The 14,686-nt window shown below is 46.6% G+C and overlaps 1 protein-coding gene across 1 annotated transcript in view; it reads left to right on the top strand.

Annotated features, from left to right (window-relative positions):
- The first annotated feature begins 4,352 nt into the window (after nucleotides 1–4,352).
- The window catches only part of LOC114708152 (F-box/WD repeat-containing protein 4-like), a 33,209-nt gene continuing 22,875 nt past the window's right edge, over nucleotides 4,353–14,686 (top strand). Inside the window, exon 1 of the mRNA XM_037207344.1 lies at nucleotides 4,353–5,374. Coding sequence (XP_037063239.1) covers nucleotides 4,494–5,374 — 881 coding nt within the window. The 5' untranslated portion in view covers nucleotides 4,353–4,493. The remainder of the gene's footprint in view (nucleotides 5,375–14,686) is intronic.

Raw genomic sequence — 14,686 nt, 5'->3', positions numbered from 1 at the left:
GGATCCCTGGAGTTCACCGACCCGCAAATCCTGCCAGTTAGTGAGCTCCAGGTTTACTGAGAGAGTCTGTCTCAAAAAGTAAAGTGGAGAGAACTGGGAAATAGCTGTTGTTTACCTCTGACCTCTACATATATGAGCACACATGTACACACATACTCATGTGACCATGCACACAGACACACTAATACACGCGCGCGCGCACACACACACACACGCACACACATGGGGGTGGGGGGCACTAAAACAACCCCGCCCCCAACAACAAACCCAAGTGAGCAGGCTGGCTATGGTGGCACGCGCCTTTGAACTGAGTGCTGCGGAGGTAGACGAGACCTGCAGGTCTACACAGCCAGTTCTCACCTGCCAGTGAGGCACCGTGAGACCCTGTCTCAAAGCTGGGCGGTGGAGCACACGCCTTTAATCCCGGCACTCAAGAGGCAGAGCCAGGAGGATCTCTGTGAGTTCGAGGACAGCCTGGGCTACAGAGTGAGTTCCAGGACAGGCACCAAAGCTACACAGAGAAACCCTGTCTCGAAATGCCCCCCCCGCCCCCCCCTCAAGCAAAAAGCAAGCAAAACAAATAAAAACAACAAAAACCGCCAAACAACGACGGCCACAAAGAAACACATTCTGGCACTGACCTAGCTTTCCAATCTCCAAACTCTTTGTCACATGGTGCTCACGATGATGTCATTTTTCTCTTTAAAGAGTTTATTGACTTTCTTAAAGTTGATACATGCTTACAGGGAAAAAAAATCAAGTAGCATAGAAAGTCTAAAGAAAAAATTCAAAATTTGTATCACTAGGAAATAACTATCATGAGCATTTTTCTTAAACACTCCCTTTTGCATATACACAGAGAGATACATTTATTTTAACGGTTCATATAGAGCCTTGATAAGGCTCAGTGGGTAAAGGTGCCTGCCTCCAAGCATGACGGACAACCTGAGTTCAATCCCTGGGACCCATGTGGTGGGAGAGAACTGACTCCTGCAAATTGTCCTCGGACCTTCACACATGTACTGTACCATTCATGACTCCCCCAATCAAATAAGCAAGGAAGAAGTTCATGTAATACATACTAAATGTATCAGTGTTTAAGGATATTTGTGCCTGTGTGTGGGTGCACGTGACATGGCTGTGTGTGGAGGTCAGAGGAGAGCCTTCGGAATCAATTATCTCTTGCTGCCATGTGGGTCTCTGGGATCCAATTCAGATCATCAGGATTGGAGGTAGGAGGTAGGCATCTCATCAGCCCATTGTTACTAAATTTAAGGAAGAAATTAAATGAAGTGGGAACACAAGGAAGGAGCTGCCAAACTTTAGTTAAATGTCCTTTGGCAAGAACATATTCGTTCCTGTAGATGCCTTTAAAGTGCTGAGGGTTTAAGCCCTCAATCCCAGCACTTAGGAGGCAGAGGCAGAGGCAGGTGGATCTCTGTGAATTCCAGGACAGCCTGGGCTATACAGAGAAACTGTCTTAAAAACCATGGTGGGGATGGAGAAGAAGATGCAGGGCACTATATCAATACACAGAAAGTTCCTGTGGCAGTGGCTGACAGTGTTCAATACATGTAAGTTATTACTGTCACAGGGGAATGACAGTACGTGTGGAGGGCAGAGGACACCCTGGGGAGTCAATTCTCTCCATGAGTCCCCTTGGGGTGGGACTCAGGTTTACAAGCTTGGAGGCAAGTGCCCCTACCCACTCAGCTACCTGGCCAGTCCTAGACATCAATTCTAACCCAAGTAGTTCATCTGATTTGTATGTGGTATTTTGGTTAATTAGTTAATTAAGAGCTTAGGATATAGCACAGTAGCAGAATACCGCTTATCATGTGTGAGGCCCTGGGCTTAATCCCTGGTTCTAAAACAAAACCAAACACTTTTATTTATTTACTGACAAGGTAGCCGAGGCTGGATTCAAACTCTCCAAATCTCCTGCCTCCACCTCCAGAATACTGGGATTACTAGGTGTGTTGTACCACACCTGGCTGGCAACTTGATTTATGTGTCTGTGTGCACAGGTTCCTGTGTGTGTGTGTGTGTGTGTGTGTGTGTGTGTGTGTGTGTGTACAGGTGTGGAGGCCAGAGGTCAATGTCAGATGGCTTCCTCAATTGCTCTCTACTTCATTTTGGAGACAGGCTCTCTCACTGGGTCTAAAGCTTGCTGGTCATTAGGTCCCAGACAGCCTCATGTTTCTGCCTACGTAATGCTGGGATTACAGGGGTTCGGGGTCCCACTCGGGCCTGCACTGTAGTGAGTGAGCCATCTCTTTACCTCTGTGATCTGATACTTTTAAAGGACAGTTTAGTTTGTCATCAGTGAAGGCAATATGGGTAATTGGTAAGATGTACTCACTTAACTGTGTATTTTCATCCTGCTGTTTTACTGTGTTAGTTAGATAAAAAAATTTGCCTCTAAGTCTCCTGCTAAACACTAGGAACAACCACGATGGATGAACTATACTATATGTAAACAACAGCTTAAAATTACTTAAATTTAAATAGGGTTCTGAGACCATACATACATTACATTCAGCTGTCTTCTTGTCAGAGCAGTTCATCGATAGCACCAAATGCAGCAGAATGTTGACCTAATAATACCATCACTTCAATTTGCAATGCCTCTATCTTACCACTTGTCTAACAGTATCACCCCTGAGACTAGCCAATTTAGTAAAATGATCTCTAAAGACAGTCTAAAGTCTTTGATTGTATCGAAACGTGCCTTTGACCACTTCATTTACCTACCAGACAGTAACATGCCCAAATGTTCTTTTCAACCATGGCCTTGAGTTGGGAAACTGTTTTCTGCCCAAAGCCTTTGGTGCATTTTTTTTTAAAGGGGATGTATGCATGTGTGTTTTTTTTGTAACAGGATTTGACCTGTAACTATCACTGAGAAGTTTCTTAGAGGAGTTCAAAGCATTTTACAGGGATCATCTCATTTATCCTTCGAAAGTAAAGCAGAGGCATTTATCTCTGCTACGGACTGAGAACACTAAAAGGCCAAGAGAGGCGGGGTTTTTGTTGTTGTTTTGTTAAGATCAAAAAGTAATTCTAGGGCAAAGCCAGATTCGGGTCTGACCTTGTTACATGATGCTTCTGCAGCTCTGTTGTTCAGCGAAGGGGCTTACCTTGTTCTCCTCTTGGCTACGCTTAGGTTTTCAATGATTTTCAGAACTAATGTCTCATCCATTCTAGTGCCTTTAAAATGGCTATTAAGATGTCAGCACAAAAGGAAATTCTCCAATCATTCTTATATGGATTTTTGGGTTTTTTTAAGACAGTCTTACTATGGACCCTTGGCTGGCATGGAATTTACTTTGCAGACCAGGCTGGCTTTACAATTGTGATTTTACTGCCTCCCGAAGTTCTGGCATTACAGGTGTGTGCCACCACACTTTGTTTCTTTCACAGATTTCAGGAAGAGAGACACTCATCTTCCTCTGCTCTTTTTTTTTTTTTGTCTCAGGATGTAGCCCTGGCTAGCCTGAGCTCACAGAGATCTGCCTGCCTCAGGCTCCCCAGTGTTGGGATTATAAGCATGATCCACCAAGCCTGGCTCTTCCAGATCTTATTATGTAGCCCAGTGCCGTTTCACAGAGAAATAACATGAACCACAAATATGACATGCATATAGTTTTGAGTTTTCTGACAATTACACTAAACATACTGAATTTACTCCAATATGTCCAAATTACTAACAATATGTAACAGAAAATTATGTAAGCTACTTCATTCCTTTTCTTACCTAGCTTTTCAAAATCAGCTGTGTATTTTGCTTGTGCCTATATCATACTTGAATCTGGAGAAAGTGCCCTTCACCCACACACAAGCCACAGGTGATTGAAGTGGACCAACACAGACCATGTTGGACAGCATAGGTCTGTACTTCCAAAGCCTTCCAGACTGGTTCAAGTCGATCTAGTGGTGGTACGGGACGTGGATTGGATGTAATCTTGGAGAATCAACTTGCCCTATGTGATGGCTACTGACTTAGGTCAGCTATGTGTGATGTGCTGCTTGGTTTGGGAGCGATGGACTCTGGGAGCCGTGGACTCAGGGTTTAGCTGGCTGTTTTCACCTCCCCAGATATTGTCTAATTATACGGGTACACTGACAGATCTTGGTTCATATCCTTTGTGAGACCAGTGACAATGGAACTTTGCAACTTATGGGTGTAGTTTTATGAGTCTGGTTTGTGGCTTATGGAAAGAAGGCATCACCTGGGGGAAGAGGACGCTCCCAGAACCAAAAGGCCAAGCAAGCAGGTGCCTCTTGGGGGCAGAGGTTCCGCTTAGATGGTTCCGCTTAGATGGTTCCCGAAGCCACAGGCTCCTCTTGTACCTTAGGATGGGGACCTTTTTTTTTCCAATTTGGACAGGAGCTTTCTCTGTAGGCCAGGAGGGCCCTGAACTCATGGCCAGCCTCACGCCAAGGTTACAGATGTGAGCCACCAAGCTTGGTTCCTCGTTAGTCTCGAAGACATGTGCTTCAACCAGGTATTCCTGGTGCTCCAGAAGATGGGGATGTCAGCGCCCAGGTTGGGGTTCGCACCCCGAAATGCAGGCGTGAGGGGCGGGTCCCGGCTTCGGCCCGCGCCGCCCCATGTGACCCGGTCCGACATGGTGTCGCCTCCTCTCGAGGAGGCGGCGGCGGCGGCGTCTTCGGCTCCGCTGCGTGTCGAGCCGGCCCCGCGGCCGCTCATGGGCAGCCAGGGCCGCTCGGGTGCCCCCGGGTGCCGCGGGCCCCGGGAAGGCGAGGGCGGGGAGGCGAGGGAACTGCAGGAGGCGAGGGTCGCGCGGGGAAAGCGAGGGAAGGGGAAGGGGAAAGCGGGCACCGGGCACGGCGGAAGAGGAAGCGGGGCGGAAGGGAAGCCGGGCCTGCGGCCGGCCAGGACGCCAGCGGGGCCGGGGGCTGAGGCGGGCCCGGGGCAGGAAGCCGAGGAAGGCGGAGGCGTGGAGGAAGGGCCGGGAAGCTCCGGGGAGCGGGATGCGGGGAGCGCAGGGCCCGGGGAGGAGCAGGAACGGAGGGTCGGGCCCGGGCGGCGGGAGGACGGCAGCCTGGAGAGGGCACGGGAGCGTGGGTGTCGGGCGTGGGGCGGCATCCCGGGGCCCCGGACGGCCATGGCGGCGGCCGCCGAGGACGAGGCGGCGGCGGCGGCCACACGGCCGGCCGCGGGGCCCGCGCTCTGGCGCCTGCCGGAGGAGCTGCTGCTGCTCATCTGCTCCTACCTCGACATGCGGGCCCTCGGGCGCCTGGCCCAGGTGTGCCGCTGGCTGCGGCGCTTCACCAGCTGCGACCTGCTCTGGCGCCGGATAGCCCGGGCCTCGCTCAACTCCGGCTTCACGCGGCTCGGCACCGACCTGTAAGCGCCCGCTCGCCCGCCCGCTCCCCGCCCCGGGCGGGCGGGCGTCCTGGGAAAGGGCGGGGCGCCGAGGCCTGGTCGGCTCGGGGCCGTGTGGCACCCGAAATACCGAAGCCCAGATTCACTCCACCCCCACCCCCCACCCCCAGGTCCCTCCCCAGCACCCCCGAGGAATCCCGGGGTCACCCCTCTTCAAGAGTTCCCCCACCCGAGGGAGCGTCGGGAGAGCACCTCTCAGTCAGCGCCCTCCCCCGTGGGCGGCTACTCACTAAATTAGCCATCCTAAAATACTCTTCAGCCCTTGTGAGTTGTGGCTTTTCCTAAATTTCTGACTCTCTGGGTTCCTCAGCTCGGAACTGCTAGGTTGGTCTGTGTCCTGTGCGCCAGGCCTTGAAGGACCCAGGCCCACTAGGTGGTCTTTCAACGTGTTTTTGTGGCCTTTCATCCCGCCCACTCTCTCCGAGGTTGTTAGGCTTCAGGGCTCAGATAAAGTCAAATATGCAGAAAAGGGCTCGGATCCTTAAAAAAAAAAAAAAAGCTTTTAGTCCCATTGTCAACATATTTTAGGACTTGATTCAGGCAGAAGGACCCACAAAAGATGTCTGCTTGAGGCAACAAGTTGGAGCTGATGTAGGCTGTATCCAAGATCCTGCAGTTTGACCTAGTAGTGTCTGAGACCTGTGAATGCAAAACATTCCTGAAGCACATAGGTTGTTAGACGGGAAGGGGAGAGCATCCACTGGGGAGAGGTGAGGGTAAAAGCTTTCAGATTGCAGCCTGCCCTGCTCAATTGTAATACAGGAGCATACCCCCCCCCCATTTTTTGCATAAGAAATCATCTCTACACAACTTTTTCCATTTTAAAAGTTTTTCAGTTGCACACCCCCTTACTTGCCAACCTGCCCTTGCTCCCTTACCTGTCCTAACAGAAGAGTGCAATGGATTGTAAGTGCCATCACATGCCACACTGTACATTTGTCTTGAATTAGTCCCTTAGAATAAAAATCTCAAGCTAGGCATTATTGAGCAAAGGTTTTGATATGCAAAGGTACTGGATTAAGTCTCCGTATACCAGCAAAGAATGAGGGAACCAATTTGATGTGAGAATTAACAAAAACAAAACCCAAAAACCTTTGCAACTTCAGTAGCTGAGTGAGAGTACCCAAAGCTGTGGTACTTTGTATCTCTCATCACGGGCCAGGATAAATATTTTGCCATGTGTCGGTTTCACCTGTGAGAGTGTCTCTTTCTACTCTGTTACTGGGGTCTTGGTGTTTTTGTTATAAATTTGGAATTTTTCTGGATCATAAATGTTTGGCTCTAGTCTGTCATCTTTGATATATATATTTTCCAGTCAATTTTTTTATTCTACTGTTTTTATTAGAATTTTTATACTTCATTAGAATCTGCCAATCTTGTAATTTTTTTCTCCTCCCCCTTAACCTGAGAAATTTCTAATTCTTCAACAGACCTGACACATTTGGTTGCCAACTGATTTTCTTATAACTTGATTTTTAAAATGGCGTTTTCATCAGTAACACTTGTTTTTGTGCAAGGAAAGAAATTCTTTTACTATATTTTTCTCTAAATAGCTGCTTAGTTATTGCTACACCAGTTGTTAAGCGTCTCTTTCACTTTGGGAAGCTTACATTGCTGTACACTAATGTACACACACACACACACACACACACATGTACGTTTGTGTGGTCAATTTATATCTGCACTCTCACTTTCTTCTACTGGTGTAGCCTCCCATTTCTATAACATTTTAAATGTGTTGCTCCCTGATAGAGTGTAGTATCTGCTAGGGTTATATTATACCTGCTGGCTTGAAATGGCAGTGTGTTAGTTACTACTCCACTGATACTCAGTTTATGACCAAAACCACTCTATGCCTTTTCAAGGATTCTTGTGCTCACCGTAAAGCTAACATCTGATTTTTATTTAGCATGTATGACTGGTTTGTTCCGCGTGTTTGTATTTCATGGGTTTTGTGTTTGCTAAAGTGCCCTCTTTTCTCCTGCCCTCTAATGTAGTGAGTAAGTTCCCCCCCATTGTCTTGTTTGACTCACTCACTCTATTCGAGTACAGTACAGTTTGTTGGTTCAGTGACGATGGTTCCTTAGGATTTCAGGTGTGTGTACAGTCTTATCACTTGTAAACACGAGTATCCCCCTCCCCTTTTTAAAATCTGAATAACTTTTTTAAGCCAAAGGGAAAAGAATCAGAATTTTATGTATTTCAATCTCCAGTAATCTGTAGTAAAGTTTACTTATAAACATTTTATGTGCTTTTCTTCCTCCTCCTCCTCTTCTTCTCCCCCCCCCTTCTTATTGGCATATTTTCATTGTGTATAGTTAGTTCTGGATTTCAGAAACATTTTCTTTCATGTATATCATGTACTCTGACAGAGTAACTTGTTGAAGGAATATTGACCCATTATAGAAGTTGTCCAAAATGACTGGCATTCAAGCTAACTAAAGCAAAGTGGCTTTCTCTTACTCTGGAGAATAAATGAGTCAATGTTTATTTTTTATTTTCCTTTCTGATGTTCTAAAAGAGAGAAACTTAGAATGATAACAAAATGAAAATGAATGTATAGTAAAAAGTGCTTAGGGTTTGCCAAATGATATTTATTATTGCTTTACTGTTGTTAGATATGTGCGTTTAAATTTTGTGTGTATGTGTCCTAGCATGAAGCATTGTCTTTCCAGAGAGGTTGTTTTGCTGTGGCACTTGATAAAGAGCAGGGTCACTGCTCTGTTTTTTTGGGTTGAGAGGGAGAAATTATGCCTGTTATAGCAGGTGGAGAGCATTTACCAGTGTGACCTGCTTCTGGACAGCTGCAAAGACTTAATAAACCACCAGGAGAGGTAGTTGTCATCCCTGAAGAGAGAAGGTATGTACCCCAATTCACAGAGTGCCTGTTCCCTAAGTGCAGAACACAGCTCCCTGCATATCCTGGACTGTTATTCATGCTTTGGATAATTCACTGCAGACTGGATAAGCAAGTGTGTCTTTGTAAGCACAGTACAAAACTTTGACTTTCTCAGAAGACATAATCGCACTGGCTTTGAGTTTTAGCTCCTTAAAGACTAGGAATGGCATTGCTCGGTAAAGTGGGGCCAAGCCAGCTGGGATTGTGCTCAGTCCTCGAGAGCCTTTCCCAAGCTGTTTTTTAACTGCTTGCCTCCCCTGTGTTCTGCATATGTCAGGAGTGGACATGGTTTGATTCGGAAGTGCTGCCTAGTGATAGCACACACACACACACACACACACACACACACACACACACACCATCCAGGTTCACACACACACACATACACACACACACACACACACACACACCATCCAGGTTCTCTCTCTCACACACACACACACACACACACACACCATCCAGGTTCACACACACACACACATACACACACACACACACACACACACACACACCATCCAGGTTCTCACACACACACACACACACACACACACACACACACACCATCCAGGTTCACACACACACACACACATACACACACACACACACACACACACACACACCATCCAGGTTCACACACACACACACACACACACACACACACACACACACCATCCAGGTTCTCTCACACACACACACACACACACACACACACACCATCCAGGTTCTCACACACACACCATCCAGGTTCTCACACACACACACACACACACACACACACACACACACACACACACACCATCCAGGTTCTCTCACCTGCCCCGAATGATTCACGAGCATGACAGCAGAACCTGGGGCTTAGGGATGCACTTGCTGCTTGAGGGCCTTGTGAGTTTTAGAAACACTAACTGCTAAGGTTTACTGACCTTCCGGCCAGGGCAAGCCCTGTTCAGTTTAGCTCTTCCTAACTGATCATAGCTTTGGTGAGTAAGATGAACTGCTTGGGTTCCTTGTCATTTGTTAATGGTCTTATTCTTGTGCTTGAAGGCATTTGAGCCACTTAAAAACCACAAACAAATAATTTGCTTCCCTTTAGGCCTCTTGCCCAGTGAACACTAAGAAGTAGCCTAAGTGGGCTTTTTTTTTTCTCCCCCCCCCCTTTTTTTTTTTTTTAGGAAACAAAAAGTAGTTTGAATTAGTCATCTGATTTCAAAAAAGTTTTATTTGAAAGCTTTATGAAGCCTAGGGGAATAGAAATATCTTGGTTATAAGAGTAAAAATCAAGGCAGTGTTTCATACAGAGATCTTTTGAGTAAAGAATGGGGTGGGCACTCACCCAGTTCAGTGTGTAAGAACAAAGCATTGGACTCCAGCTCTGTCCATATATGATGCCTGCCCTGTGCAAAAAGCACTCTGTGCTGGGGAGGAACAGAAGGGCTTCTCTAAATTCTGATATGGATAATTAGTAGGGGCAAAGAAAGGGGGACCCTGCATAGAAACCGTTTAAATAGGACTTGCAATCTCCATGGTCAAGAAAGCTTACTTGACCCCTTCTTTATTGCAGTGTTACATATTTTCAGGTGGGAATCTCCTTTTAAGTACCCTATGGACAGTTACTTGGCTGTGCTTACATTAGCCAGGGATAGATTGCCTGGAATTAACAATAGGGGTTTCAGGAGTAGCTAGAGCTTCTGAGGTGTTTGCCCTGGCATGCAGGCTCATTCCTTTGACGGTCCTGCAGCCTTGGAGCTCTTTGAGGCTGGAGGACGAGGGTATCTATTTCAGTGATGATTAACATCCAGAGTGGTGAGATAGAAACAGATAAGCAGAGTGTGTTTGTTTGTTTTAAAATGATTGCACCTAAGAGCTCCCCCCTCCCACCTCCGCCCCGGAAAAAAAAAAGCATGAAGTTTCCTTTCCTAACTGAATGGAGAGGGCGTTGCTGACTGGTCTTTAAGGCCTAAACTGTGATTTTTAGGAAACAATTAGCAACTCAAAAGTATCCCAGGCTTTCTTCTTATCCCTCTGCCTTACCTGTGAGGAGTCAGCCTCTCCTTAGCTGCTCAGAGGTTTCCTGTAGGGCTGTGTTATCTTAGTTGATTTAGAAAGGCCTTTTAAAAATTTTATTTGTTTTTAAATATGATGTGTATGGGTGTGTGCACATGAATGTAGGTGCCTGGGGGAGGTCAGAGACATTGGATCCCTGGTGCCAGAGGGTGCTGGGCCTGGAGTCAGGTCTTCTGTAAGAGCTGTATGCGCTCTTAACCACTGAGCCATCTCTCCAGCCTCAGGCCTTATTTTTTTTTTTTAAATGGTTTCTGAGTTAATAAAAGGAGGGTTCAGTTTACATGCTCATAGTAAATACACCTGCAGAAGCAGGAAATGGTCTGGTGCAGGCCCTACCTTCAGACGCAGACTGGAAGAGAGGAGACCTCCAAGGCTGCAGGGATGAAGTACTCCCTGCCTTTCCTAGTCACCTGGCCTTTGAACCATAGGGGTGACTTCTCTAACGTTCGAGGCAGAATCCTAGAGAAAACCAGACTCTACAGTCTGCCGTGAGTTCATTTGGAAATCTATATCCTTCATCTGAGTCAAGTTTGGGTTGAACTTCTGAAGTCCAGGGGGTGGCAGAATTACTGAGGAAACATACAGGTTTTTAAATGATTACTTTTGAGTTGTTGACATAGAAAAGAATCTCCTTTGTATGAAGTCTTTTCCTTAACTCTGGGTTGACCTTGGCGTTGGATTAGTTTCTGGTCCTGACTCCTAACCGTGGAGCAGGGAGAAATTTAAGTTGACTTTCTTTGAGGCAGGTTCCGGGAAATCTTGAAAATTAACGTGAGAAGGAATAAAGGGGGAAAATGGATTATGAGTTTCAGAGGAAAAATTGACTCCTCTACCCCGATCTACAGACACTGATTGTTGAGAAACTTTCTCTGGTGTACCCTGTCAGATGAGGTGGACAAGAGAGGACTTGGTTCACTTCCAAGGGAGTCTGCCTGTTCTGCAGTCTTGTTCAGGTCAGTGGGCTCTGGGTGGAAGGCCACAGAGGCAAGATGGTGAGCCTAGTGAAGAGCGGCCATGTGAACCCCGGCTCCCGGGAGCCCTCGTCTGAACTGAGGAGGAGACGGTCTGGAAAAAGAATTGACCCCTTGTTGGAGGGTTGGCTGCCTTGGCTCAGCTACGTCAGTTCTTCATTTTCTTCAGACTCTCCACATCGCCCTCCCTGGAAGAACAGGCCACCCAATGGGCCCTGCCTGCCCCTCTTTAGCCTACAGTTAATCGCCCACACATTCTCCCTTGTTCTCTTTCTTTTTTGGTATTTGACACGAGCTCAAATGGCTGAGAAAGGTGACAACTGTGAAATGAGGACAGGGCTTGGAGACCCCTTAAAAAATACATGTGACGGCATTAAATGACAAGAGCAGGCTGCCAGGCCTTTCAAAACACCACCATGTCTGTTGACTTTCCAGTCCTTGTTCACAGCACCAAATTGGAGGTCAAAGAATCATAGGAGTTAGAGATGGGAAAGACATGTGGGGTCAGCTAGTTCACCCCTCTGCCCTCTCCTGCCCCTCACTCCCAATCATTCCTTACATGATACTCTCTCGATCAGCTCTTGTACAGTTTTCACGGTCTTCACTCAGCCCCGGCCATCACCTTTGGGGAATGATGTTGGAGGTTCTGTTCAGCTTCTCCGTGGTGAAGAGAGAGATTGCCTCTGCCCTCGGTTGACATTCATGAACTCTGTTGGTGGTCTCAGCTGAAATCCCGAAGGCTCCTGAATCTCTCTCTGTTGCTCGCTAATGGGGCTTTCCCCATAGAGCATTGGTGTGTGATGTCACCAGCAAAGAGGAGTCCCTGCTGAATTAAGTCCTACGTTTTTGCTTTCTAAAACTCTTGACCTGAAGGGAATTAGATATATGGACTGGGAACAGATGGCCAGTAATAATGAGAGTATATTAAATTGGAGTTTGATAAGAAATGTAATGTAGAAATTGGTGGATTTGCTAGGCACAGTGGTGCATGCCTTTAATCCCCGCACTTGGGAGACAGAGGCAGGTAGATGGATCTTTGTGAGTTTGAGGCCAGCCTGGTGTACATGGGGGAGTTCCAGGACAGTCAGAGATCTTGTCTCAAAAAGCCAATAAATAAATAAATAAAATAAGGAAAAGAAAAGAAAAAAGAAAGAAGAGAAAAGAAGAAGAACTGGTGGGTTGGGGCCGCTGAGATGGTCCAGGGGGTGAAGATGCTTGCTGCCGGGCCTCATGGCCTGAGTGTGAGTCTCTGGAACCCATACGGTGGAAGGAGAACCAACTCACATAAGTTGTTCTCTGACCTCTACCCGTGTATACCATGGCAATGTGCAGCCACACACATTCTCCCTTTTCCTCTCTTCCCCAGCCCCTCTCCCCCACTAAATGTAATTACAGTTTTCTTTGGATTAAATAAACATGAAAAACACTGGACCTGTCAAGTAGTAAGGCGCTGTTTTGGGAAATACAGGTTAGGGAAGAAGGAATGTTGCCTTACCGAGGCGAAGGTTCACTCTAAGGCAAATAGAGGCAGCTGAGTTGGAAGTAGGCATCTTGGGAAGGAAACACTGTTGCCTTTGTGGTTCCTTTACTCGAACAGATTTCAACAGTTACTTATTTATTTGTGTGTGCGAGTATGTGTGTGGGTGTGCGTGCCATGGGCACCTGTGGAGTTCAGAGGACAACCTATGGTTTTCTCCCTCTACCGTGAGGGTTCCAAGGATTGAACTCAGGTTGTCGGGTTTGGTGGCAAGTGTCCTTATTCGCTGAGCCACTGGGCAGCCCTCCCCTTTGCTTTAAGGGGTCCGGGAGAGAGAAGTCATGCTCATTGGCTTCGTGGTTTGGAAAGGGAAGAGTCGTTTCTAGAGGCCTCTTTGGAGGGCTATCCCGACCTCCCCCTTCTTGTTCCAGCAGCTGTTGGGAGCAGTCCGAAGGGGGTATTATGTTTCTTCTGGTAACTCTGCCAAGAATGAGAGGAAATCCACAATCTGTGGGGTTTGGGGGTGGGGTGGGGATAGGGTGGCAGGTGATGGGACAGGGAAATTAAATTGTTTTATAGTAAATACGTTGAGATACTTTTCCTGGAGAGCAGTTTTACTGAAAGGAACAGTGTATTTCCCCTGTTCACAAACTTAATGAGTTCCTTTCTTTAGAAAAAAGGAAATAGTTTTCAGTACTTTTTCTTTCTTGTAGTTATAGCTTTGACCTCCTAGTTCTTGGGTTTCCTTTAGAAAGTCTGTACTGAAAAGATGCATCAGGAGATTCAGATGTCGGTGGTGTGTGCTCAGGACAGTGTGCTGTGGGGAGTGAAAGGCTGTGGGGAGAGCCTTTCACTTAGCCTTATCCTGCCTACAGTTTGACTTTGTCATAGCAGCCTAGACACTGGAGATGGGAAACTGGCCAGTGCTGTATGTATGGTTCACGCTCTCTCCATCCCTTTGTCCAGGCTAGTGGGACACCAGGGATTTTAAAGTCTGGATACTTTGAGTGATTAATATGGAACACAGTTTTAAGATTAAAAACAATAAAAAAGTAATCCTGGGAAGCAGAGTGGTGTAATTATTCCTCACATTTCAGACAGGGAGTCCAGGGAAAAGAAGGCAAGCGAACAAAGTATAACTAAGTCAGCCTGTGCCTAATTCATGACTCAGAGGGGAGGCTTGTCCCCAGTCCCCACCCCCCACACAAATGGCAGCTTCTCTTTACTGTTGTTTAGTCTCAGAAAAGTGCTAGATCAGCCTTTCTGAAAGTTGCATTGTAGGAGCCATGGAAAACTAATTCTGTAATCAAATGAATGTGGGAAATGCTGTGCGTCACACCCCCTCTTGGGGATCACAATGCCCATTGGTAAATTAAAGGCATTGAGAAGTCCTATAATAGAAGAACCTGCTTAATTTTGTTTTATCCTTTATTGTCCAATATATTTTGAACATAAAAACTTTTTTCCTGCTTAATGTCTGTTAACATTTTGCTGAGCACACACTGGACAGGTGCCTTGCAAGTTACAGAAGCTGACCAGTGACAGAAGAGACAGATGTGAGCAAGGCTCACATTCTAAGCTTACACAGTGAAGGACAGGGGTTAGGTCCAGTGCTCCTGACACGGCTGTGGGTGGCTTTGACTTTAGCATAGAATTTGGATATTTATGTTGAATTCTTTTGTCTGTTTCTTTCTTTCTTCCTTTCTTTTTCTTTCTTTCTTTCTTTCTTTCTCTTTCTTTCTTTCTTTCTCTCTCTCTCTCTTCTCTCTTCTCTCTCTCTCTCTCTCTCTCTCTCTCTCTTTCTTTCTTTCTTATTTTTTTTTTTTTTTTCCAAGACAGGGTTTCTCTGTGTGGCCCTGGTT

The sequence above is a fragment of the Peromyscus leucopus genome, chromosome 1, assembly GCF_004664715.2.
Source record: "Peromyscus leucopus breed LL Stock chromosome 1, UCI_PerLeu_2.1, whole genome shotgun sequence".
Taxonomy (NCBI): domain Eukaryota; kingdom Metazoa; phylum Chordata; class Mammalia; order Rodentia; family Cricetidae; genus Peromyscus; species Peromyscus leucopus.
This window is presented reverse-complemented; position numbering and strand designations above follow the sequence as displayed.